The 27596-nt window shown below is 48.2% G+C and overlaps 1 protein-coding gene across 8 annotated transcripts in view; it reads right to left on the reverse strand.

Annotated features, from left to right (window-relative positions):
• The window catches only part of FANCA (FA complementation group A), a 60568-nt gene that overhangs the window by 24189 nt on the left and 8783 nt on the right, over positions 1–27596 (reverse strand). For 5 of the 8 annotated variants that reach the window (XR_006197420.1, XM_042920573.1, XM_042920574.1 and 2 more), the window contains exons 7-20: positions 23954–24063; positions 22009–22091; positions 21493–21526; positions 21000–21066; positions 19331–19443; positions 17549–17625; positions 17121–17262; positions 16650–16783; positions 10577–10687; positions 8843–8938; positions 8677–8736; positions 7735–7823; positions 6977–7037; positions 6848–6897 (exon numbers count right to left, since the gene is read on the reverse strand). Coding sequence is in view for 6 of the 8 variants with exons in the window: in XM_042920573.1 (XP_042776507.1) it covers positions 6848–6897; positions 6977–7037; positions 7735–7823; positions 8677–8736; positions 8843–8938; positions 10577–10687; positions 16650–16783; positions 17121–17262; positions 17549–17625; positions 19331–19443; positions 21000–21066; positions 21493–21526; positions 22009–22091; positions 23954–24063 (1227 nt within the window). In the remaining 2 variants the exon portion in view is untranslated. The other 3 variants (XR_006197421.1, XM_042920578.1, XM_042920576.1) reach the window with 3 other exon arrangements.

The raw sequence follows: 27596 nt of genomic DNA on the forward strand, positions 1-27596 counted from the left end.
TCATTAGAAATACAGAGAATTATAGAACAAAGTCCTGTGATAAGGGTTTTGCAGGGCATGGACCCCTGGCTGGCACATTCTCATGGCACAGTGACAAGTCCAAGGACAAGAGCTGTGGAGTCACCTTCAGAAGAGCAGCCCAAGTATGGGACACGGGCAATGGCCTAGCCTGCGGGACACAAAGTCTCCAAGTGAGCAGCGAGGCAGGAAGGAGGCCTGCCGACAGTGCCGCAAGGCCTGATGATGAGCCAGGGAAAGGAGGAGGGAGGTGGCCGTATTCCAGAATGGGAGTGCCATCAAAGGCCAAAGCAAGGCAGAGGACAGGCTGGAGCAGAGGAGCACGCAACTGCCCCAGAGACTGGAAGGCGGGTAGCTTACAGATTAGAAAGCAATGCAAATAAAAAGAAAGAGCACATCTAAGGAAATGGAAAAATTCACAGAAGAGAACACTTCAGACATCGCTCATCCTCAGAGACCTAAGGTCAAACACCGCAGCTATTAGAGGAGAATGGATTTCCATAAACAGAAAAATCCAGTGACAGAAAGAACAGGCAAGTTAACCAGAAGAAATCTCCCAGAAAGGAGAGAAAAAAAAAAAAAAAAACCCAAAAGACCAGACATGCAAAATGTAACAGAGAACAAGTCAGGAGACAATCCTGGTGGTGTAATGTCTGAAAAGGAAGAGCCCCAAGAAGAAACCAGGCAGGAAAGGAGACCCGCTCTGAAGTAAGCGGGATCAAGCAGTCCGTGTCTGTGGTTTGCTCCAAAACAGCCCAGAAGAGGGTGCGTGGGCAGCTCAGTCAGTGGAGTGTCTGACCACCAATTTTGGCTCAGGTCATGATCTCACAGTCATGAGATCGAGCCCCTCGTCAGGAGCTATGCTGGGCATGGAGCCTGCTTGGGATTCTTGCTCTCTCTCTCTCTCTCTCAACTCCTACCCCGTTTGCGTGCACACACACATGCACTCTCTCTCCCTAAAAATAAAAACAAAATGGCCCAGAACGGTGGGTGGACAGAGGAATTTGAGGGCTACATAAGTACTATCCTACATTTCTATCTTAAATTTTTCTTAACAAAAGGTTTTGAAATATCCGAGAAAACTTCTTTGTTCTGAAGGACACGAATTTCCAGATTAAAAGGCCCACCATCCGCCTAGCCAAGAAATGAAATTAGACCCACACCAAAATACACTGCAATGAAATTTGAAAACCCAGGAAATGATAAAAAAGATACCGCAAATCTCCAGAGAGAAAAACACATGTCACGTGCAAAGAATCAGAAACGAACATCTCAATAGCGACACTGGAAGCTACACATCAATAGATCAAGATTTTACAAATGTGAGGGAAAATATTTCCAAGCAAGATTTCTACATTTCTACACCCAGTCAAATTAACTATCAAATGTGAGGGCTGAATAAAATGTCAAAAAAAAGGCTACCTCCCATTCACCCTTCTTAAAAAGCTTCAGTAGGATGTGTTCCACCAAAACACGGGAGTAAATCCAGAAACAGGATGGTCTAGGGTCCAGGAAAGAGAAGAATCAAAGACATTCCCAGGTGGTCAAAGAAGATACGAGGATCGCAGAAGAAGCTAACAATTCAGAGTGGAGCCAGCTAGGAGGCTCCAGAAGGCCCTTCTCTCTCGGAAGCGACAGAGGGAGCACTTGAAGGTCTGAGTGAGAGGACACTGAGAAGGCGGGTTTGGCTAGCAGCTGAATGACACATACAAAAAAGATTAAGATAAAACAAAGAGAATTAGGAGCCCCAGAGAAATGAAGGTAGTTACATTCCTAATGGTGAACTCTGAATAGTGTTTATATGGCCCTAAAACAAAAAAAAAAACAAACAAAAAAAAAAGTGAGTTTTAAAATTTAAAAGATTTTTTTGTATGAAGGACATCTACTTGTGTGGGTAGAAGCAAAAAACCTAGGTCTTCATCCTCAAATAGCGGAAAACCAACTGATATTGCCTAAAACAACAAAAAAAGTGGTAAGTTGCTAGCAAAATAAGAATATTATTTAGAAATATGGAGATAAATAACAAAAATCAGTCAAAACTTGAAAATGGTCGCCTCCAGAGAAAAAGAAATGGCAGGGAGGCGTGGAGGGGAGGGAATGACTATTTCTCTTAATAAACTTTATAGAACTGACTCTTCAATCTGCATTCTTAACTTTGACAAAAACAATTTTTAAAGCCTAGAAATAAATGTCAAAAAATTAGGAAGCCATACCATGCAAACACCAAAAAGGAAAAAAAAAAAAAAAAAAAAAAAAAAAAGCTGGCATTAACAGCCTAATAAATAAATAAAGCCTAATAAAGACGTTACATAATAAAAAAATATCCAGCAAGGTGGATATATTTTTTGAAGGCTTTATTTTAACAATCATAAAAACTTGTTTGCAAGTAGTAACATAGGCTTCAAGATGCATAAAGACAAATCTGACAGAATTACAAGGAGAAAATGACAAAACCACAAAAACATCCTTAATAAACCGATAAACCAAAGTGACAGAATTCTGGTCAAGATACAGAAAACTTGGGAACAAGTACAATTTAACAGACAGACCCTATACCTCCAAAGTAAAGAATACAAAGGAAATGTTTACAAATGCTGAACACGTACGAGATCTAAGGGAAAGTCTCAAAAAAAAATCCATCAGGGCGCCTGGGTGCTACAGTCAGTTAAGCATCCAACTAAGGCTCAGGTCATGATCTCATGGTTGAGGAATTCCAGCCCCACTTTGGGATACGCACTCTCTCTCCCTCTCTCTCAGCCCCTTGCTCACTCACGCTCTCTCAAAATAAGTAAATAAATACATACATACATAAATATTTTAAAAATCCATAAAAAGCAAATCATCTTTGAAAATAATGTAATTAAATTAGAAATTAACAATAAAAGCTCAGGGGCAAACACCTATATGTTCGGAAAATGTTTTAATTCGTTTATAACTAACTCATAATTACAAGAAAACCATAACGCAAGTAATAAAATATCTAGAACTGAATGACAATGTAAGAACTATATGTTGAAACTTCTGGAAGGCACTGAAGTTAACACTTAGAGGTAAACTTTATTAAGCTACGCCTCTATTAAAACACAAGAAAGAGGGGCACGTGAGTGGCTCAGTCAGTTAAGTGTCCAAATTCGGCTCAGGTCATGATCTCACAGTCCATGAGTTCAAGCCCCGCGTCGGGCTCTGTGCTGGCAGCTCAGAGCCTGGAGCCTGCTTCAGATCTGTGTCTCCCTGTCTCTGCTCCTCCCCTGCTTGTGCCCTGTCTCTCTCTCTCAAAATAAATAAGCAAAACCAAAACAAAACAAAACTAAACTAAAACATAAGAAAGACTGTAAAACACTGAGTTAAACAACCAGCTTAAGAACTTAAGAACGACAGCGTGAAGTCAAAGAAAGCAGGAAATAATAAGGGTGCCCGCGGGGCTCAGTAGGTAAAGCCTCCGACTCTCGATTTGGGCTCAGGTCACGATCCCACAGCTTGTGGGCCTGAGCCCCCTGTCAAGGTCTGCACTGGCAGTGCGGAGTCTGCCTGGGATTCTCTCTCCGTCTCTGCCCCTCCCTGGCTCTCATGCACTCTCTCTAAATAAATAAACATGAAAAAAAAAAAAGAAAGAAAGAAACCGATTCAGTTGTCAATAGTTTGCCTCTGAGACAGACATGAGGAAAAGATATTATAGCCAAGTTTTATCAAACTTTAAGAGACGCAGAATCCTTGTGCTACATGAATTGTTTCAGAAGACAGGAAAGAGGGAAGGCTACCCAATTCATTCCATGAGAATGGAATACAGCCTTGATGCCAAAGCAGCCAACATGAATTAAAAAAAAGTATGAGACACAGATGCAAAAATCCTAAATAAAGTCATCATGAAACCACGGTCAACAGCCCATGTGATAAAAAATCGTTACAAAGCAGGTGATCCACAATGCAAGGAAAGTGGAAAAATCACTGTAATCTATCACATAACAGATTTCACAGCAGCAAAAACCACCTTCAGAGATGCAAAAAAACATAAATTGATGCTAAAAGTCCTTAGCAAATCTGCAGAGGGAATTTTCTGAGTATGTTAAAGGAAATGAAAATATAAAGACTACAGGGGCACCTAGGGGGCTCAGTCGGTTAATCATCTGACTTTGGCTCAGGTCACGATCTCACGATTCGTGAGTTCGAGCCCCGCGTCGGGCTCTGTGCTGGCAGCTCAGAGCCTGGAACCTGCTTCAGGTTCTGTGTCTCCCTCTCTCTCTGCCCCTCCCCCCACTCGCACTCTGTCTCTCTCTCTCCCAGAAATAAACAAACATTAATTTTTTTTTTAAATATATAGACTACAGCAAATAGAAATACTGGTAAGACATCAGAAGCATTCCTATTTCAGTCAGAAACAACACACGATGCCAGCTTATTCTACAATTTCATGTTACACTAAGAAGCCTACCCAATTTAACAAGACAAAAACTAAAAGGCATAAAAATCAGAAAAGACAAACTTATTCGACATAGAAATCTACTGTGCTCATCTACAGAGAAAATCAACTAATCACCTACTATAAATAAGTTCAGCAGGGTTACTTGATACAGGAGTACCTATACTTCAATAATCAATGAAAAAAAATTTTTTAAACCCCAGAAGATAATATGCTATTCACAACAACAAAATCTAGGTATCCAGTAGCAAATCTAACTAAAAATTTACAAGATAGAAAAATCTACTACTGAAAAGCTTAAATACATATGCGATGTTCATAGAAACAAAGTTACAATAAAGTCAACTACCCAATATTAATCCATAAATTAAGGAAATTCCACTAAAAATTCAGAGTTTAAAATTTTTTGAGTTTGAGAGAGAAAGAGAGAGAGAATGAGAGAGACAGAGAGAGAGAGAGAGAGAATAAAGAGCGGAAGGGCAGAGAGAAAGGAAGACACAGACTTCAAAGCAGGCTCCGTGCTGTCAGCACAGAGCCCAATGTGAGGCTCGATCTCACGAACCATGGGATCATGGCCTGAGCCAAAACCCAGAGTCGTACACTTAACCAACTGAGCCTCCCAGGCACCCCTAAAAATTTGGAATTTTCATGGATACACATCCAAGGACGTTCACTGAAGCACTATTAAAAGAGCATTATAATGGAGTTAACCTAAGAGTTCTGTTCTAGGGGATGGATAAATTAATCAAGGTAGTCACGCCGCAGGCCACAGCACCCCCGGGGTTGTGCAACATGGCAGCTGGTTGCCACAGAACAGAATTCTATGCTATTGGTCAAGTGACCCAGAGCCATCAGGGTGAGTGAAAACACCAACTGCAGAGGGACACGGGGTGATATGTGCATGTATACACACATACTTTGTGTACATTACAAATAGAAAAAGATTGGGGCACCTGGGTGGCTTAGTTGGTTAAGCGTCCAACTCTTGATTTAGGCTCAGGTCATGATCTCATGGTTCAAAGTCCGAGTCCCGTGTCAGCTTCCGCACTGGTAGTGCAGAGCCTGCTTGGGATCCTCTCTCTCCCTCTCTGTTACTCCCTGGCTCACTCTGTCTCTCTTAAAAATAAATTTAAAAATGTTTAAAAAAAATAAATAAAAAGGGGCACCTGGGTGGCTCAGTCGGTTAAGTGTCCGACTTCGGCTCAGGCCATGATCTCATGGTTTGTAAGTTTGAGCCCTGTGTCAGGCTCTGTGCCGACAGCTTGGCGGAGCCTGGAGCCTCCTTCGGATTCTGTGTCTCCCTCTCTCTCTGCCCCTCCCCCGCTCATGCTCTGTCTCTGTCTCCTTCAAAAATAAATAAAAACATTAAAAAAATTTTTCTTAAAAAAATAAAAACAGGGGCGCCTGGGTGGCTCAGTCGGTTGGGCGTCCGACTTCAGCTCAGGTCACGATTTCACGGTCCGTGAGTTCGAGCCCCGCGTCAGGCTCTGGGCTGATGGCTCAGAGCCTGGAGCCTGCTTCCAATTCTGTGTCTCCCTCTCTCTCTGCCCCTCCCCCGTTCATGCTCTGTCTCTCTCTGTCTCAAAAATAAATAAACGTTAAAAAAAAAAAATTTTTTTTTTAAAATAAAAAAATAAAAAATAAAAACAAATAAATAAAAAGATTATACGTGAACCTCAGGATAATGGTTTCCTTAGAGAGGGAAAATGGAAAGCAGGTCAGGGAGCCGGATTGAGAAGGGTTTCAACAATACCTATACAATTTTATTTTGAACAAAAACATAAAAAAGGAAAGGCACAGCAAAGCATGAATGTGAGTGAAGCACAGGAGCACTTTTTGCACGGGTCTCTGTACTTCTGGATTCTTTTACACACAAAATAAATAAAAATAAGGATCCCAGAGAATAGTCCTATTATATATAAGATGACAAAGTTTACTTTTACGTTCTAGCCTCATTCTCCTCGACCTTCTTATCGCTGTGTTGTAAGAGGGTTACTGGGAAGCAGGATTTACAGGAAGGAAGACAGGGAAGCTGGTCAACTCTCGGCTGGGGGAGGTCCTAGCGTGAGCTGGGAAGCCAAGGCTGCGTGCCCTGCCCTGTGGTCTCAGGTCCCGCCGAACCTGCTGCAGAGCAAGGCTTCCGAGTCTCCCTGTTCTCTTCTTTCTTGGCTTAAATTCTTTCACAGCGATCATGGACCAATCACCCGACTTTCTTGAAGCCCCACACTGATAATCCTCAGTGAAAAATGATAGTCAGTATCAAAAATATTTTCTTTTTAAAACCTTAACCAACTGATTTTGAGCCAATAGTTTATAAATAAAACACACGAGATAAAACGCATTCCTCCACACAAGAGGCACAACCCTTTACATTTGTCAAGAACCCTCCCGGAAGCAGGTGTCCTCACGTACCTCCTCAGGGACTCGATCAAGGCCGCTCTGGGGTCAGGCGTTTTCGGGAGCTGCGGGGGAAGATGGGGGTCAAGCGAGGCACCCGCTCTCTGCCAGCAGGGCCCCAGGCCCGCGACCGCACGTACTGACCACTCGAGGCGTGAGGAGGGCAGGGAGAAAGTGAGCCGTGTAGTAGGGTCTCCTGAAGATGCTGCAGCACAGGAGAGCAGGGTAGGAGGGTCACACACTCGTTCAGACGACACAGGCATTAGGGCCCCTTACTGACGACGACGAAATCCATTTCCACGGACACTCACTACATTTCAGAGGCTGTCTCACATCCTATCACGTGGCTGTGACATCACACCACAGTTTTAAGTCTTCTTTTTCACCGTTTTGGGACATTTCCCACACAGGGAAGCAACAAGCTCGCGTCCCAGGGAATCTGGAAGGCACTCTGCCCGCCGCACAGCCGTGCGATCTGGGCCGGTCACTTCAGGTCAGCTGTGGGCGCTCCCCTGGGGCTGAGCTCGGAATCCTGGGAGCGGGGGTCAGGTCACAGCTCTGAGAAGCAAGGCCTTTGAAAAGCTGCCGCACACTGGCAGTAACCACAGTTGAAAACGTTTCGGGACCACACAAAACCCACAACAATTTTGCTGTTCGATTCTGTCCTGGCTGCACTTCGGTCACCCATGAAGCATCAGTGACAAAGTTACTGCCCTAAACCCCCTAAGTGGGGGCCCTTCTCCACACTACCTGTCAGCTTTTATCAAGAAAACAAGGTTCACAGAAAGGCTCTGCACGACTTTTGCTGGACGTCTACCCTTGGAGACCCACAAATAGGAAAGCCATTCTACTCCGACTGGCTCTGAGAACAGACAGGACGGCTTGGGGAAGCACGACCCTACCTGGCCTCCATGACCGCGGAGGGGATTCTCCCTGTGTGTTCAAACACTGCGATAGCCTTCTCCACATCCTGGTGCGCTTGGCTGTGGGGCTGACTCCGTACAGGGAGGGTGGGAAGGGAACACAGGATGTGGAAGAAAAGACACTGAGAAGGGTGTCATGAGCCTCCCCTCGAGCACAGCTCTGCCATGTCAAGGTGGATGGCGAGTGCTCACTGCCAGCACGGCAAGGGAACGTTCCAACCATTACCAGCAAGACCACACAAAGGCACCAGCCGCTGTTTCCTGCTCTCAGAGAGCTCGCGTCTGGCAATGAGCCGCCCCACTAACCCCTCGACACGTCTGGGACCCCCTGCCACCCTCCCGGGTCCCCCTAGGAGAATAAAAGGGTCTAAAGAAAGATCTGAAGTGGGAAGGGGAAGAGTCTTAACTTTTGAGACTTAAAAAAAAATGTGAAATGACTTATGAGCAGCAAGAAATCTTAAATGGACAGCTGCATTAAACACTTACAAATATTCACCGAACGAGTTACGGGCCGCTGTGAGGGCTCTCCGGCAGCTCACAGCTTTTACAAAGCTTTTGAGGCTCTCAAAACAATGCATACAAACACCATACAGCATTCTGACTTCTGCTTTACGTAAATATAGTTAACGCTTTTTTCTGTAATTCTTAGAAAAACGTGATCTTCCCCCTACCCCATTTGAAAGACCTCCTGCTCTATGCAAACCCACATGAACCAAGATCTAAATGACAGACTTTCCTTCACACAGTGACCTGCTTTGCTCCTGCTCTGAAAAGGGCAGAGCATCACAGAGTAAGTACCTGCCAGTTAGCTCCCACCCTCAAGCTGCACCAGAAAGAAAAGGCTCAAACGCTCAGCTCAGAGTGAGCTTGGTGAGCACAGGCGACAGGCCACAAGGGGCAGTAGAACCGAGCTGACATTACCTCTGTTACATCCCTGGCTGAAGACAGATCCTCGTAGAGGCCCATGTTTTCCAGAGAAACCTGCAGAGGAGACGTGTTTGGGGATGGGAGGACCAGGCAGGCGCTGGGCTCTGCGGGGAAAGGCTGAGGAAGGAGCCGTTGCTGGGGAGGGGAGGCCAGGACTCGCCTTCAGGTCGGCCAGACGCGTCTTGGCCAGCGTGACATAGTCTGTGAGGAGCGAGCGGTACTTGCTTGGCACCAGCGGTGGGTGGAGAATGTGCGCCTGCGGGCAGATGGCAGAGCAGGTGACACCAGCCCGTGAACTGCTGGTGACTTTCCGGGGAGGCAGCAACAGCCCGCTTCCGAAAGCTGCACTTGTCGGACGTCGGGAGGGTCCAAGGGTTAGCCAAAGACCCTGGGGGCTGAAGCCGGAGGTGGGACAGAATCCCAGGGTCTCTACCTGCTCCCACGGACATCCATGGAGCAGAAGAGGGCCAGAAGAGGCGTTCAGAAGAGGGCCATGCCAGGGAGAGCATGGGGTGGGGCCCACCCACAGAGCCGGCCCCTCACCCACCGCACCCCAGCGCCCCCGCTCAGGCGCTGTCCTCCAGGGCTGCGGCTACAGCACCACCACAGCAGTGCCCAGGAGACAAGGGGTCAAGTCCCCACGGAAGGGTGGGAAGGAAGTTCTGGGCTTCACTCAGTGGCGGCAAGTTCTTTATTCTCCTTCCTCCATCCCATCAGATGTATTCTTTGGAACGTAAGGCAAATGTCGTATTTACAAAAAAAGAAGTGAAAATCAGACTCCAGGTGCCCTACCCGCCCAAAGAATGCTGGCTATAGTCATCTCATTTTAGAAAAGAAAGCTTGGGGCGCCTGGGTGGCTCAGTCGGTTAAGCGGCCGACTTCGGCTCATGTCATGATCTCGTGGTCCGTGGGTTCGAGCCCCGCGTCAGGCTCTGTGCTGACAGCTCAGAGCCTAGAGCCTGTTTCAGATTCTGTGTCTCCCTCTCTCTGACCCTCCCCCGTTCATGCTCTGTCTCTGTCTCAAAAATAAATAAACGTTAAAAAAAAATTGTTTTTAAATAAAATAAAAAAGAAAGCTTGCAGTAAGGCATTTTTAATAACGAGATTCGTATAGATTTGTTACTAAAAATGCACACTCAGGGCACCTAGGGGGCTCAGTTGGTTGAGCGTCCACCTTTGGCTCAGGTCACCATCTCACATTCGTGAGTTCGAGCCCCACGTCGAGCTCGCTGCTGCTGGCGCAAAGCCCGCTTCGGATCTTCTGTCTCCCTCTCTCACTGCCCCTTCCCCGTTTGTGCATGCTCCCTCAAAATAAATAAACTTAAGACATTTAATAAAAAGATAATAAATTATGAAGGTCTTCCCCCCTGGAAGTAACGGCCACGGGCACTTTGGGGTATATCCTTCCGGTTCTTCTTTGATATAAAAATGCATCATTTTATATGGTAACTGACCGGAATTTAAATAAAACTTGAAGCTACAAAAAGAGCAGAAAAGAAAAAATACCTATTTTAAAACTTTTTTTTTTTTAATTTTTCTTAACGTTTATGTATTTTTACGAGAGGAGGAGATAGAGCATGAGCAGAAGAGGGACAGAAAGAGAGGGAGGAAAAAGACGTATCATTTTAAAAGCACACACATGGGGCTGGACCGCACATGCACGTGCTCCTCCCGCTGAGCGGGGGCTAGGGACGCCCTCCTGTGCCCGCAACAGACCCGCCCCACCCTCTGCACTCGACACCGCGCTCACCGACCACCTGCCAGCGACGCGCGCCGGCTGGTTCCCGGGCGATCGACCGTCCCAAACGTGGCCCCGGTGCCCGGGGCACGATGACTCCCCTCCTTTGAGGCCTGCACGGAGGAGGGACGCCCGGGCGGCTGGGACTGCACTCACCTGCATGTACCGGGGCGCCTCAAAGGGCACGAGGTCTGACAGGAACTTGAAGAGGAAGACCAGCGTCTTCTTGCTGCAACAGTGGGAGCCCCTCGAGCTCCCAAAGGAGGCCTGGAGGGAGAGGCCGGCGTGAGGGCCAGGTGGCCGGCTCCACGAGGGGCTGTGCCCGCCACACAGCGATCTGTCACACGGCGCCTGGCGGCAGCCGTGCCTCCGCCACAGAGACAGAAACTCAATTGCAATGAAAGGGAAACAGAGCCGCTTGGGGCCCTGAAATCTTACGCTATGGCTTTGCCTGACTGAAGAGACGGGCTGAGGGGTTATTTAAAACGACAAGTTATGGGGCACCTGCGTGGCTCAGTCGGTTAAGCAGTCGACTTCAGCTCAGGTCATGATGTCCGTGAGTTCGAGACCCGGGTCGGGCTCTCTGCTGACAGCTCAGAGCCTGGAGCGGCTTTGGTTTCTGTGTCTCGCTTGGTCTCTGCCCCTCCCCCACTCACACTTCGTCTCTCTCTCTCTCTCTCTCAAAAGTAAATAAACATTTAAAAAATTTAAAAAAAAAAGTTTAAAATGAAAAGGTAAAAACTACATTCCTAGGGGAACCTGGGTGGCTCAGTCAGTTAAGTGTCTGACTTGGGCTCAGGTCATGATCTTGCAGTTCGTGAGTTCAAGCCCCACATCAGACTCTGTGCTGACAGCTCAGAGCCTGGAGCTGCTTCGGTTTCTGTGTCTCCCTCTCTCTCTGCCCCTCCTCCGCTTGTGCTCTTTCTCTCTCAAAAATAAATAATAAACATTAAAAAATTAAAAAAAAATACATTCCTATAGGGGCACCTGGGTGGCTCAGTCAGTTGAATGTCCAACTCCTGGTTTTGGCTCAGGTCATGATCCCAGAGTTGTGGGATCGAGCCCCAAGTCAGGTTCTGCACTGAACGCAGAGAGCCTGCTTGGGATTCTCTCTCCCCCCATCTCTCTGTCCCCACCCCAGCTTCCTCTGAAATAAAATAAATAAATAAATAGTACCATATATACACATTCCTATAGAAAACAGTAACTGTGGCCTCTTTCTGTGACCCTCGGAGGCACAGTGCATTAGCTCCCCTAACAAGGACCCTTTCCTAAACATACACATTCTACATGATGAAGCCACTTCTGAACACACAGAAACTCTCACTCTTCTGTGAGGAGACAACGTCACCGCAGGGGAAGTGGCGAAGGAGGACAACTCCTCAGGACACCGAACCCAGCTTTCCCGGGAGGGAACCGAGGGCTCCCAGGGAGTGTCGGGAATTCCAGAACGGCCAATGGACCCAAAGAGCCAGTGAGCCTCTGCCAAGAGAACCCAACACCCAGCCACACCAGGTCCTGCCCCAGCCCCGCCCACCAGAACTATGCAGCCACTGCTCCTGTGGCGGGAGGCCGGCCGAGCACTTCCGTCAGAGCACACAACATACCCGTGTGGGAGGAGGGTGCAGACAGACAGGCAGACACAAAAAGCCACCAGATACGGGGAAGATGGCGGAATAGGAGGGCCCGAGACTCCCCTCGTCCCACGAACACAACGAGGTAACCATCAAATCATCCCAAGTGCCCCAGAAATCAACCCGAAGACCGGCAGAACGAGAAGAGATGTGGTTTGGGAGAGAAACAGATGACGGCCACTGTGCAGGGACGGCGAGGACAGAATGCACACAGGGGAGCTCACGGGAAGACGGAGCCCCACGGCAACCGGCTCGGAAAGCGAGAGGGCCCATTCAAGTTCTTGCAATCGGCAGGGCTTCAGGCCTAGAGTTCTAAAGGGCAGGGGCTTGGCTCAGGGAGAGCCCGGAAGGCACCGTGCTGCTCCAGGAGAGAAGGCAGGCAAACGGCCCAGGGACCGGAGCCACGGAAACCGTGATCTGAAGAGACCTGAAGAGCCCCCGGAGCACACGGGGCGAGGTGATTTGCTCATCTCAGAGGGCTGGGCCCAGAGAGACCGCGTTCACGGAGAGACCCCCTCCAGGAACAAAGACTTGACAGGCGCCGCCTCCCTCCCGCCCCTCAGCACAAGCACAGGGACGCCTGCGGGAACCAGCGGAGTCGGGCACCGCTTGCTTCCTAACTTAATCACACCAAACGCTCAACCCCCGCCCCCCCCCCACCCCGTCACCCCCGCCACACGCTCCGGCGCAGCTGCCCTTCCCAGCAGGCCCCCTTCCCCCAGAAGACCGGCCCAAACCCCTGCTCACACCGCTGTCTCGCCACCAGGGAGTTCTGCGAGGCCTCGCTTCCACGATCTCATTTCACAAGCAGACCAGAGCACCGCTACTTAAAACGCGCCACATTCAGACCACTCACTGCCCACAAGAGGCAAAGAGCCTCTGCAGACAACTGGCCTGAAGGATAAAGCAGCCAGGACACAACAGCAGAGCACACGCTGCACGCACTGGGGACACTTGCTGAGCGCCCTGGGGACAGGAGACATGACACTGAAGGGCAGTCCGGGACCTCTTCAGAAGGCCGTTACCCTCAAGATCAGGAGACTGACTTTCCTAACACACAGAAGTAGGTGCAGAGACTTAGACAAAATAAGAAGACACAGGAATCTGTTCCAAATGAAAGGACAGGACAAGACCACAGCTGGAGATCGAAGGGAGGCAACTGTAAGTAACATGGCTGATAGCCAATTTAAGCAACAATCCTAAGGATACTCACGGGACTTGAGAAAAGAGTGGAGGACATCAGTGAGACCATTAACACGGACATAAGGAATAACACAGCAGAAATAAAGGGTTAAATTAAAAAAAAGAAAGAAAGAAACACACTAGATGGAATGAAGGGCAGGCTGGAAGAAGCAGAGGAATGAATCAATGTCCTAGAAGACAGAGTAATGGAAAGCAATGAAACTCAACAAAAGAGAGAAAGAAAAATTATGCAACATGAGAACAGACTTAGGGAACTCAGTGACTCCTTCAAAAGTAATAACATTAGCATTAAAGGAGTCCCAGAAGAAAAAGAGTGAGAAAAGGGAGCAGAGAATTTCTTTGAAGAAATAATAGCTGAAAATGCCCTTAATCTAAGGAAGGAAATAGATAACCAGATCGAAGTGGCACACAGAAGATCCATCAAAATCAACAAAAGCAGATCCACACTAAGACATGTTGTAATTAAATTTGCGAAATATAGTGAGAAAGAAAATATTTTAAAAGAACCATAACAGAGGAAAACTGCTACATACAAAGGAAACCCCATAAGGCTTTCAGAACATTTTTCGGCAGAAACTTTCCAAGCCGGAAGGGAGGGGCTTGGTATATTCAAAGTGCTGAAAGGGAAAATTCTTCAACCAAGAATACTCTATCCAGCAAGGGATACTCTATTCATATACTCTATTCAGAATAGAGGAAAAGGGGCACCTGGGTGGCTCAGTTAAGCATCCGACTTGGGCTCAGGTCATGATCTCATGGTTCGTGAGTTTGAGCCCCACATCAGGCTCTTTGCTGACAGCTAGGAGCCTGGAGCCTGCTTCACATTCTGTGTCTCTCCATCTCTCGGCCCCTCCCCTGCTCACGCTCTGTGTCCGTCTCTCAATAATAAATAAATGTTAAAAAAAGATTTTTTTTTAATGGGAAGACATGAACAAACCTTTCTACAAAGACATACAGATGGCCATCAGACACATGAAAAGATGCTCAACATCACTCATCATCAGGGAAATGCAAATCAAAACTACAATGAGATACTAACTCACACCTGTCAGAATGGCTAAAATTAACAACACAAAAAACAATGGGAGTGGGAGAGGATGCGGAGAAAAGGGGAACAATTTGCACAGTTGGTGGGAATGCAAAATGGTGCAGCCGCTCAGGAGAACAGTGTGGAGGTTTCTCAAACAGTTAAAAATAGAATTACCCTACAACCCACCAATTACACAACTAGGTTATTTATCCAAAGGCTACAAAAATACTCATTCAAAGGGGTACGTGCACGCCAATGTTTACAGTAGCATTATCTACAACAGCCATTATGGAAAGAGCCCAGACGTCCACTGACTGATGAGTGGATAAAGAAGATGTGGTACATACACCGTAAACATTACTGAACCATCAAAAAGAATGAAATCCTGCCGTTTGCAAAGACGTGGATGGAGCTAGAACGTATTATCCTAAGCAAAATAAGTCAGTCAGAAAAGACAAATACCATCTGATTTCACCCATATGTGGAATTTAGGAAATAGAGGTGCCTGAGGGCTGAGTCCGTTGAGGACTGCCCCCACATCACCATTCAGCTCCCACCCAAGTACAGGGCCACCAACTCCCTCCTCTAAGGTGTCTGTCTACACAGAAGGGTTACCGACCCTCGGCAACATCCGTTCAAATCAAGAGTGAGCCTCAATGACACCCTGGAAACAGGAATAAAAAGCTACCACTCAGTCACTTGAGCGTCTGACTCTTGATTTTGGCTTAGGTCATGATCTCATAGTTCGAGGGTTTGAGTTCCACATGGGGCTCCATGCTGACAGTGTGGAGCCTGCTTGGAATTCTCTCCCTCTCGCTCTCTCTCTCTCTCTCTCTGCCTGTTCCCTGCTCGAAGATGTTCTCTAAATAAATACATAAAGAAACAAGTAAAAAAATTAAAAAATTAAAAAAAAAAACAGCCACCAGAGGAGACCCACAGCTTATTCGAAGTGTTTATGTCAAGTACCTAAAATAACACGCACACCTCCGAATCTGGGGTTACAACAGCATTTAGTGTCACTTCAGAGAAAAAAGTTTTTTTCATTAGAAAAATTACATCTAAGTACATACCATGATGAGCTAAGAACCGTAATTCAGGACCCCAAAGGGCTCAAATTTAAAATCATCACATTGGCCTATTTACATTAACACTCTTGAAAATAAAAATTAAAACAGATCTTTAAACACTGAACGTACACTTAAACATCTGTCAAACTCGCACAAGCATTCACCTAAATTGGGTACATTTTATGTAAATTCGATCTCCATAAACTTGATTTAAAAGGTAAAAGGTAAAAGGAAAAACAAAACAAAAAAACAAAAAACACACAATCAACACAGCACTTCCCAAGCATTTCTGTCCATGTGTTGTCCTGAGAAGTGGGCAAAACCCAGGCCAGGGGATACCTGGTTGTGACCGAATCACCTAGGCACAGCAGACACAGGAAACAGGCCAGTGTGACCACAAAGGGTCCCCTGGCTGTGGACACTGCCAACAGCCCCATGTGCATCCCGTGGGTGCTCCTGGGCCGACAGCCCACTGCTGGGGGAGCACAGGGCTGACCGGAATCAGCTCCAAGGAATAAAAGAACAAAGAAAGAACCCCACAACCACCGTGCTGTACCAATGCCCCAGGCAGGGGCCAAGCCAGGCTCTCCGGGTGTCTGTGCAGATGCAGCTAATGCTCAGAACTGGAGGAAGATGGGCTCCCCACAAACCACCACCAACTACACCACCCAGGCAGCATGGCAAGAAAACCCAAAACCTCAACAAAGAATGAGATAGCTTTTTTTTGGGGGGGGGAGGGGGTGCAAGTAAGGGAGGGGTAGAGAGAGAAGCGGGGCTCACCCAGGGCGTGAGCTCATCCGAAGTGGGACTCGAACTCACGAACCTTGAGATCATGACCTGAGCTGAAGTCAGACACTTAACTGACTGAGCCACGCAGGCGCCCAAATTAGATAGCCTTTTAAATGACAGATTTACACACACCCAACCTTCAAAGTTGATGTCTGGAAGAAGCTTTCTCAGAGGCGAGACTCGGCAGGCCGTGCACAGCTGCACAGATGTGGTGGAAACAAAGAGAAGACCCCGCGGAAGGTGAGGGGCACCCTTCTGGGATGAGCACACTGTGCCAAGAGCAGCGAGCACATTTGTTTTCCTGGTTTCCTGACCGCACTCCCGTGCTCGGAGACCTGACTGGGCAGGCAAGGAGGCCATGAGAGGAGGGAGCAAAGCCCAGACAGAGCAGCACGGGGCTCCGGCGGGGGGAGGGCGGGGAGAGGAACAGACCTGACTCACAGAGTGCGTCTGTTCCTAGGACGGCGAGTCAGAGACCCACCAGTGGCTGCTGGGGGGCAGCTCACCTGGAACCAGTCTGCATAGGACGGGAACACAGACGGGCCCTCCAGCGCAGCCTGACGCACAACCAGGAACGCAGTGACCATGCTGTCCAGGTCGCAGTTCTCGAACGCACGGGCCAGCAATCGGGCCACCCAATCTAGGAGGGAACGACCACAGTCACACTTGGCAGACAAGGGCATCGGCAAAGAAAACGCGGACGTCCCACCAGGGATAGGGCACGGCAGTCAGGAGAACACGCACGCGCAGTGCCCAGTTCAAGAGCCTGGGTAACGAGTGACCCCAAGAGCCAAACACTGATCACGGGAGGCTGTAGAAAGCAGATCGCCACCACGGGAGGCGGACCAAGGGCACAGACAAAAAGACACAGGGCGCCATCGAGGCCGGTGAGCGGAGCCCGCATTCCACGGACAGGCTCACCCACAAACCACAGGACACGCACGCACACGCAGCGCACGGCTCCCACCCGGGTGCACCTTTAACCAGCTGCTGCGCCTCGGGTAAGCAGATCACCAGTGTGGACACACAGGAGAGCACATGCCGCCAGTTCACCTCGTGTGTTTCCAGAACTTCCTGCAAATGGCCAACTAGCTCCTCTGGACTTAGCATCGTGAAGAGCTGAAAGGAGTGTCCAAACAAGCCGCGCGTCAGGCGGTGGGGCCTCAGCTCCGTCCCACTTCCCGTCGGACACGACGTGGGGTCGACACGGCGACACGTGTGGGCAGGTGAGGAGGTGCTCTGCCCAAGCGAGACGTCCGGTCTCGGGGCCCCCCGGGGTCCAGGTGTGGATGGTGGGGCCCACGGAGCCCCCTGGCCTCTCTCCCCGGGCTGGGAGCCACAGAGGCTCGCGGCAGCAGTGCCTCCTGGCACAGGGGGCATCAGGTCTGAGCGCGGCGACACCCACCCTGCGGTACAGGCCGGTGAGCAGAGGGTGGGTCTTCGCAAAGCTCCACTCTTTCTGCATCTGAACAGCATCAGAAACTTCATTCAAGAATGAGAAGAGACAAAGAGGTCAAGTCAGTAATCATGAAAAGCTGTGCCTTGGCTCAATGTCAAAAAAACCTGGTTTAATCTGCATTTTTCAATTATTACCTGAGGTCACCATTTCCCTGTTTTCCCCATTTTCTATCAAATGCTTGTATCTTTGGCCCAGCTCCCTGCCGGTAATCTTCATCATATCTGCTATGTTTTCTAATCCATTAGTTACATTTTAACTTTGCTCCTTCCACACCCTGTGTCGTTAAGCAATCACTGAGGACACTGTTGAAAGGGTAGCTGACTGGAGCAGGCCCTTCAGAAAGTATAACACAGCACCTGCTGGAAACATCCCTGCCTCCCTCCCTGGGGCAGGACCTCCCCCGAGGACACACCACTGCGGGAGGAACCCCCCTCCCCCCCCTGGACACGCCGCTGCTGGAGGAACACCCCTGCCCCCCCCCAGGACATACTGCTGCTGGAAGAACCCCTCCCCCCACCAAGGACACATGCTGCTGGAAGAACCCCTCCCCCCACCAAGGACACATGCTGCTGGAAGAACCCCCCTGCTCCCCCCCCCCCCCCCCCCGGACATACTGCTGCTGGAAGACCTCTCCCGTCCCCCCAGGACGCACTGCTGCTGGAGGAACCCTTCCCCCCCCGCCAGGACACACCGCTGCACATAGAAAAAGCCTACTGGGCAAGGTTTTCATTTTCACCTCCTGAGTACCAGTGAAAATTGCAAACACTGTCACCGAACAGATGGTGACACCAACCACAGGACACCCATTGGAGGATGATATGCCGTTAACCACTTTTAAGAAAAGCATATCGGGGCCTGGGGGGCTCCAACTCTTGATTTCAGCTCAGGTCATGATCCCAGGGTGGTGGGATCAGCCCTACGTCAGGCTTTGCACTGACACTGTGAAACCTGCCTGGGATTCCCTGTCTCCCTCTCTCCCTGCCCATCCCACACACGCACTCGCGCGCTCTCTCTCTCTCTCTCTCTCTCTCTCTCTCAAAAAAAAAAAAAAAAAGCAAAAGCAGCAGCATGTAATTACAACTGAATCTTGAGCAGCACGGATTTGAAAAGTGTGTGGGTCCACTTACATGCAGTTTTTTCCTGATAAATACAGTGTAATACCATACATTTACTCTCTCACGATGTCTGAATATTATTTCCTCCAGCTTACTTTACCATAAGAACACAGTACATAACACATGTACCGTCCAAAATCTGTTGTAATCGACTGTTTCTGTTACCTGTAAGGCTTTGGTCAACAGTGGGCTGTTAAGAGTTAAGTTCTGAAAAGTCAAAAGCTATATGCAGATTTTCCACTGCACATGGGGTCAGGGTCCCTAACCCCACATCATTCAAGGATCAACTGTGCATAAGAAAACGCTTATATGATTTATTAAAACAAAACCTAGTAATTCACTCTGATAACTAGATTTTCATGATCTACTGAGAAAAGACCACAAGAAAAGTTTTGCGTTAAAGATATTTCTATTGTGGTGACAATATGGCTGACGGGTGACAGTTCTCCTTCCCGTACTTTGTTAGTACTGAGCTTTTTTAATGAGCATGTGTAACTTTCAAATGAAGACATTCGATGATAACGTGTCCTCATGCTCTTGAGCCGTCTCAGAGTCCTGCCATCTGGGCCCAAGCTCCCATCGGGAGCCAAACAACCTGGGCTCTGGAACCTACCTCTCAGCACAGGCTTGTGGGTTAGCACCTGAGTCAGAGTATGACTGAAAAATCTCTTAGGAGAATCTGTCGAAATCATTCTGTCATATGTGCGTCCACAGAACACGCCGAACCTGCAAACACAACATTCAGAGGCGCTCAGCAAAAGAGGGGCCCTCCAGGGTCCCGGCCGTGCCAACAGCTCATCAAAGGCTACTTCTGTCCAGCAAGGCTGCACGGACCTCGAGGCCCCCAACTCTCAGCTCAGGGGGCGCAAAGGCTCGCCCTTTCCAGAACCCTGAAACGTTCACTCTGCCAGGCCGCTGTGCCACAGACTCGAAATGGGAGTCTGGAGAAGTGTGGGTCTACTAAGAAAGGGACCGCCCATAGAGCAGAAAAGCCAGAAAGGGATCGGAATGACCTCCGCAAGTCTGGGTCAGTGCACAGCAATCTGCAAATGTTACAAGGCCTCAGCCTCCCCATCTGTGAAATGGGAACCAGGGGCCAGCAGGGCCTTGGCCAGGCTTGTGCAGAGTGCCTGGCACACAGACATTCAGATGCAGCAATGTTTCCCGAAGCTGATGAAGCCTCAGGACACAAGGAAGGAAGAGCAGCGGGCAAGGGACGTCACTGACAGGTCAGGAGGGACAACGGGTGATGGGGCTGCCTGACAGTGGAGCCCTGAGGGCAATTCACTGTGCCAGCGTCAGAGCTGCTGACAGCCGTAGCCAGCTTCTCAGGCGGAAGACCAGCCCCAGTCACGCAAGCAACGAGGAGACACCGAGCAGAAGGGGTGGCCTTCCCGAGGGCCAGACTGGGATGCAAACCCCCGTGTGCCAGGAAGCCTGGCCGCCCGGACCGGGGAGGGAGAGGGGTCTGCTTTTATCGTCAACACTGGCAACTAATTAAGAAACTTAAAAAGAAACAAACATATCAACAGTCATTACCTAACTCTCGGGACAGGAATCTGAGCAATCCAGTCAGGCGTGTTATAAAAGCAGAAAATGCAGAAAGCAAAGCAGTGTTGGTTGTACAGAGTTTAAGCACTGAATGACACAGCATGTCGGAGGGTCACGAGAATTACTGGAGAACAGGCAATCAGGAGCCAAACAATGAAAGAACAGAGGGTTTCCCAAGGCCTGGGAATGCTGGAAAACTCTCCTGGTTTCCCAGGAAAGAACCGACTTCCGGGCTGGCCTCATCCCACATTACTCTGAAGCAAACCCAGACACCCCAACAACCACTCCTCAACGTGAACTACCAGAGAGCCACGCAGCGAGAAGGCTAACGTGGCAAATCCCGACCACGGGTGAACGTGAGTGCCGGCTTCAGGGCGCACCGAGGGTTTGGTGGCCAGAGAGCATGGGCAGGGAGGCACGAGGGGAGAGCCGAGGCAGTGAGAAGGTCGCTCCAGGAGTGTCCTACCGCCCGCCACGACCCTCAGGGATCCGGGCTCAGACCAGGTGATGGAGGATTCCCGAAGAAAGGGGGAATCTTGAGAGGGAGCAGGCGGACCAGAGGGTTTCTAGCGCTTTCCAGCGGTCGTCCTCACCTGATGTCGTCACAACGGCAGAGAACGTGTTCAGGAACCAGATGTTGATCCTTCGGGACTGTTTCAAATACCCAGGACCTTTAAGGCAATAGGCACTATCCCCTGAGCACACCCAGCAGGCCTGCTCCCAGGACTTACCAGCACTTCACCACCTTGTGCTGTGGGGACCCATCCTGCATGCCAGCGGCCAAAGCCTCGAGAGCGACTGAGGACAGATGGTGGGAACAGAAAACACATCAGCTCACCGCCACAATCCATCAAAAACGACCCCCAACCAGTACTAGTGGACGAGTCAGGTAATGCATCTTTGGAGAAACCTCCTCCACCTCCAGATAACAGACCGCCGAGGCCTCCTAGGTCCCCACATGGCACAAGTCCTCCCCACGCATCCCAGTGGTACCCGAGACGTAAGCCTTTTAAATCAATCAAAACACATAGACAATAAAAGGCTTCCCTAATTAACCGTTACACTGGTTGTCATTTGTAGCTCTGGAGATTAAGTGCAAAGCCAGGAGAGACCGTAGAGGGTCAGTTCAGGTGAAGTACTTGAAATGCAAAGGCAGGAAACCTTGAGAATTCCTAATAAGCAAACGAACTCATGGACAGGCTGGGGCAGGAGCAGGTGACTCACAGATCAGCATTCTCTGAAGTACAACACACGCGAGCTGTCAAAGCACAAGACCGAAGTCACCGTTAATCACATATGCGTATCACACAAGAAGACCGGTCGCTCTACAGCAAAATGAGAAAGTGCATCCTAGACAGCACCCCAACGCTGGGGAGACCCTGACAGTGAAAGGGCAGACTTTCTGGAAGCATCCATCATGCTCCCTGGGACCCTGGCCCGAAGCCTGCTGGCCTCCCACAGCCCCTGGCTCAAAGGGTTGGCAGAGCTCTGCTGGTGGAAAGTTCTCCCTTCCCTCTCGTCCGAAAGCACAAGCTAGATTCTGGGCTCTCGTGAAGGCCTTCACCCTCAAGAGCTGGATGAGGGAGTAACATTACTCACGGAGCACCTCACGAAAACAAGATTCCCCCATCAAAGCTCATACACTACAACGTGGGTCAGTCAGATATTAGCCGCTTGTCCAGAAACTTGCATTCCCATAACGAACCGATTCCCAACTCTTCATATCACTTTTCCTCCTACCTGGCCCATCTGTTCAGGCTCCGCATTTCTTCTGAGATCCGAGTTTTTCTGAAATCCTCTCAAAACAAACATTTGCACAAGATCTGAAAGCCACAAAACCCAAAAACGTCAACGCACTGCAATCTTCAAATTGCTGTGGATGACACAGAGAATCCACTTTCCAGGGTCTGGAGGATGAGGACCCACAGGAGGCGTCACCCCACACACAAGCATTCACCAGCCCAACCCACAAAACCCTTCCTGAACCAGACTGTGCTCTTTGCCACTCTATTTGAAAGGGAAATTCTTATCACCCATCAAGTTTATGGAAAGGATTTTAGTCTTAAACAAAAAAGTAGCATCTGGGACATCTCGCTGGCTCAGTCAGTACAGCAGGTGACTCTTGATCCCGGGGTTGTTGAGTCTGACCCCCACATTGGGTGTAGGGATTACTTAAAAATTAAAAAAAAAACAAAACATCTAAGGGTTTCATGTGGATTATCTCTCCAGCCAATCTCCTACCCCAAACTATAAGGACTGTTCCAGGAAGACCCAGAAGCATTACATTCAGGAGAATGGGGCAGGAAATGGACCCATAAGTTCTGATAAAATTAAAGGACTGAAATCAAAAATATTTTGTCTAATCTTCAATTTAAATTCTCTGAGCCCAGACTACAGGATTCAGGAATCACAAGGAGCTCACATCCATCACCACGAAAGCTTTAGGAAAAAGGAACATATCTTTTGTGACGTAAAAAAAAATTCACAAGCTACCTGTGTGGAACATTCTACTTCTCATCTAATATGTTGCTTATTTGGAGATTTCATTCCTCAGAATTACTGACAACGGCAAGGCTCTGCTGGCTCAGAGAGCAGCCTAGGACAGGGCCCACCCAAAGGGAAAGACACCCAGAAAAAGACAAGTGTGACAAGAAAACTGCCACTCCGAGCTACTGTCCAGGCAATGGACAGCATGGCGCCCCTGCTCTCACCCAGGGTCGGATGATGATTAGATCAGGCCGTGAGCTTAGCATGCCTGCCACACTTCCTGCTTTGCTTTTCCAGGGCACCTTTTGAAACGGCTACTTAGGGGACGCCAGGGTGGCTCAGGCGGTTAAGTGTCTGACTTGGGCTCAGGTCACGATCTCTCAGTTTGTGAGTCCAAACCCCACACCGGGCCCTGTTCTGACGGCGCAGTCTCCTTGGGATTCTGCCTCTCTCTCTCTGCCCCTCCTCTGCATGGGCTCTTTCTCAAAAATAAACATTAAAAAAATAATAACCATTTAGAGTTGAGCCCATAAAAAGTTGGTGACCTCAGGTCCAATCACCCCACAAGTAACGGGCACTCGTACCCTGTCTCCTGCTCGCTTGTGAACTTCCCTAGCTAACTGCAGCTCTCCTTTTCTGGGATCCGAAAGCAACAATTTCCGTGACTTGATTTCCTTTCTGTGAGCACACTGAGGCTGCACCTCCAATCGACAGGGCCCCGGAGGTGTTCGTCTCTCCGGAATGGGAGCTGAGGGGCTGAGGGAGCTCCCTGCAGACCCCGTGTGGTGGCCTTGTAGCTCCTGGTCTGGCAGATCGTAATCTGCGTATTTTAAACACAGTAGCCACCGGCCCCCGACACAGCGGGTCAACAGACGGACTTGGCGAAACCTCCACAAAATTCAAACACGAGCAAACTCAGGCAGGAGGCCTGGGTGGAGACGGTCTCACGTGGTGGTAGCCCTAGATTTTCTTCTAGGTCGTTGGTGCACTGTGACTTAATTACCGCATGTTGTGTGAAGCAGGGCTCCAACTTCACGTGAGTGGCCGCTTGTCCCAATACCACTCGGCGAATGGACTATTTTTCTAGATTCCCATGCCAGGGGTGTGGGGCTGTCCTGTTTCCCACAGACTGTCACAGCAAAAAGCATTCCCGCTGACTTAAAGTTTATCCGTGAACCTGCCCCTGTTGTGAACTTACCAGAAAGCATAGCACTGGCGATGTCACTGTACAGAGATGCTTCCATTTCCTCACACAGAAGGCACAGGTTCCTAAAGAGCCACGCCACTGTGGCCTGCGTGTCAGCATGACTAGGGACAAAGCACACACCATGTGCTCACCATCCCTCGATATCCACCAGGCCGTTTTCTTCCCCGGTCACTTCACTCAGAAGCTGGGGCACAGAGAACGATCTGGCGACCACGTGAGCTATTCCCAGAAGTCACAACAAGCCCAGCTGACGTACACGGGGTATCGGAACAGCTGCTACTGACATTAAAAATGATCATTTTCGGGGCACCCGGTGGCTCAGTCGGTTAGGCATCTGACTTCGGTTCAGGTCATGATCTGACAGCTGGTTGAGTTCAAGCCCCGTGTTAGGCTCTGTGCTGACAACTGAGATCCTGGAGCCTCCTTCGGATTCTGTGTCTCCCTCTCTCTCTGCCCTTCCCCTGCTCATACTCTCTCTCTCTCAAAAATAAATAAACATTAAAAAAGTTTTAGGGGCAAAAAAAAAGAAATTTTTTTTAGCAGTGCCTGGGTGGCTCAGTCAGTTAAGTGTCTGCCTTCGGTTCAGGTCACGATCTCGCGGATTGTGAGTTTGAGCCCCACGTCAGGCTCTGGGCTGACAACTCAGAGCCTGGAGCCTGCGTTGGATTCTGTGTCTCCCTCTCTCTCTGCCCCTCCTCCAGTCGTGTTCTGTCGGTCTCTCACTCAAAAATAAAAACATTAAAAAAAAAAAAAAATTTTTTTTTTTTTTAATGTTTTTAAATAATCATTTTCAAAAAGTTTAGGGGCACCTGGATGGCTCAGCCGAGTCCAACTCTTTTTTTTTTTTTTAATTTTTTTTTTTTTTTTTAACATTTATTACTTATTTTTGAGAGAGAGAGAAAGACATTGCATGAGCAGGGGAGGGGCTGAGAGAGAGGGAGACACAGAATCCGAAGCAGGCTCCAGGCTCTGAGCTGTCAGCACAGAGTCTGATGCGGGGCTCGAAGTCACGAACCTCCAGATCATGACGTGAGCTGAAGTTGGACGCCCAACCTACTGAGCCACCCAGGTGCCCCGGTTGAGTCCAACTTTTGATTTTGGCTCACATCATGATCTCACAGCTCGTGAGATCAAGGCCCATGTCAGGCTCTGTGCTGCCCACCGGCTCGCTCTCTCTCAAAATATATAAATAAGCTTTAACAAAAAAAAGTTTATTTGGAGTAGCTTACTACTAATCGAGTACAAAGCAAGCTCAATTAGAGTAAAATAATCAAAAACAAAACAAAACAGCAGCGATTTGAAGCTATGGTGGTCATCGAGGGCATCAGGCACGCACAACTCCATTTGGAGCCTGGACCCAGAAGCAGAAGCAGTGGGTGGGGTGGTGGGAGGGGTCCTGACCAGTCAGACTTGCATTTCTCTGGTGACTAACGACATCTGGCATCTTTTCGTGTGCTTAGCCTTACGTGTATGCTCTTCGGACAAATGTCTATTGAAACCCTTGGTCCATTTTTAATTGGATTGTCTTTTTACTGTTGAGATATAAGAGTTCTTTACGCTAGATACTAGATAATCAGATACAGGATTTGCAAATAATTTCTCCCATTCTAGGTGTTGTCTTTTCACGGTCTTAACAGTCTTAAGAATGTTGCACACAAAAATTTTAAAACTTGATGAAGCAAATTTTCGACATTTTCTTTTATACCATGAATTTTAGGCATCTTTTCCAAGAAACCACTGCCTAATCTAAGCTCGTGCAGACATAACCCTGTATTTTCTTCTAGAAATTTTATGGCTTTAGCTCTTATGTTTAGGTCTTTGGTGCACTGTGACTTAATTGCTATATGTTGTGTGAAGCAGGGATCCAAGTTCATTCTTTTGCATGTGTAGGTTCAGTTGTCCCAATACCACTTGTTGAACAGACTATTTTTTCCCTGTCCAATGGTCTTGGCACCCTTGTCGAAAATCACCTGACATATATGTGTGGGTTTATGTCCGGACTGGAAATCCTATTCCATTACTCTAGGTCTATCCTTATGCCTGCACCACAGCCTAGCTTTATAGTAAATTCTGCAGACAGGACCTGTGACTCCCCAACACTGTTGTTCTTTCTGAAGGAATTTTGGATAGTCAGGGTCCCTTGTACCTCCATATCAAAATCAGAATCAGCTTGTCATGGGAATGCAAGCTGGTGTAGCCACTCTGGAAAACAGTGTGGAGGTTCCTCGAAAAACTAAAACTAGAACTACCCTACGACCCAGCAATTGCACTACTAGGCATTTATCCAAGGGATATGAGTGTGCTGTTTCGAAGGGATATATACACCCCCGTGTTTATAGCAGCACTATCGACAATAGCCAAAGTATGGAAAGAGCCCAAATGTCCATCGATGGATGAATGAATAAAGATGTGGTATATATATACAATGGAGTATTACTCAGCAATCAAAAAGAATGAAATCTTGCCATTTGCAACCATGTGGATGGAACTGGAGGGTATTATGCTAAGTGAAATTAGAGAAAGACAAAACTCATATGACTTCACTCATATGAGGACTTTAAGAGACAAAACAGATGAACATAAGGGAAGGGAAACAATAATATAAAAATAGGGAGGGGGACAAAACAGAAGAGACTCATAAATATGGAGAACTGAAAATTATTGGAGGGGTTGTGCTAGAGGAGATGGGCTAAATGGGTGAGGGGCACTAAGGAATCCTCTCCTGAAATCACTGTTGCACTAGATGCTAATTTGGTTGTAAATTTTAAAAAATAAAAAATAAAAAAAGAATCAGCTTGTCAATGTATGCAAAAAAGCCAGGCTAGATTTTGATGGAGATTATAGTGAATGTATAGATCACTGCAAGGAAGTGTAGAGAAGGAGTACTGCCATCTTAACAACATTGAGTGCTCCAATCCATGAACATGAAACGCCTATTTATTTAGGTCTTTGTTTCCCTCCATTACGATTTAGAATTTCTAGTATACAAGTCCTGCACTTCTTTTACTTTATTCCTAATTTAATCGTTTCAATGTTCTTTTTAATGGAATTACTTTGTTTTCAGATTGTTCACCATTCTTGTATAAACACACGATTGACTTGTATGTTGATGTTGTTTCCTGCAACCTTGCTAAACCAGCTTAGTAGCTCTAATACTTGACAGTGTGGATTCTTTAGAGTTTTCTATATGCAAGATGGTATCCTCTACAAATAGTTGTGGGGTTTTTTTAATGTTTATTTATTTATTTTGTGAGGGAGACAGAGAAAGCTTGAGCGGTGGAGGGGCAGAGGGAGAGGGAGACAGAGAATCATAAGCAGGTTCTGCACTGCCAGCACAGAGCCCAATACAGGCCTCAACCCCATGAACCATAAGATCACGACCTGAACTCAAAATCAAGAGTCGGACGTCTAACCAACTGAGCCACCAAGGCACCACTCTTTTATAATTTTTAACAATATTTTATCAGAAGGGCACCTGGCTGGTTCAGACGGTAGAGCGTGCAACTCTTGACGCCAGGGTTATGAGTTTAAGCCCCACTTTGGTGTGAACATTACTTAAAAATAAAATCTTAAAAAAAAAATTATCACATGACCTATCTCATACAAAGAAAACGTTACCAGGACACCTGGGGGT

Source organism: Panthera leo, chromosome E2, assembly GCF_018350215.1.
Source record: "Panthera leo isolate Ple1 chromosome E2, P.leo_Ple1_pat1.1, whole genome shotgun sequence".
Lineage (NCBI taxonomy): Eukaryota > Metazoa > Chordata > Mammalia > Carnivora > Felidae > Panthera > Panthera leo.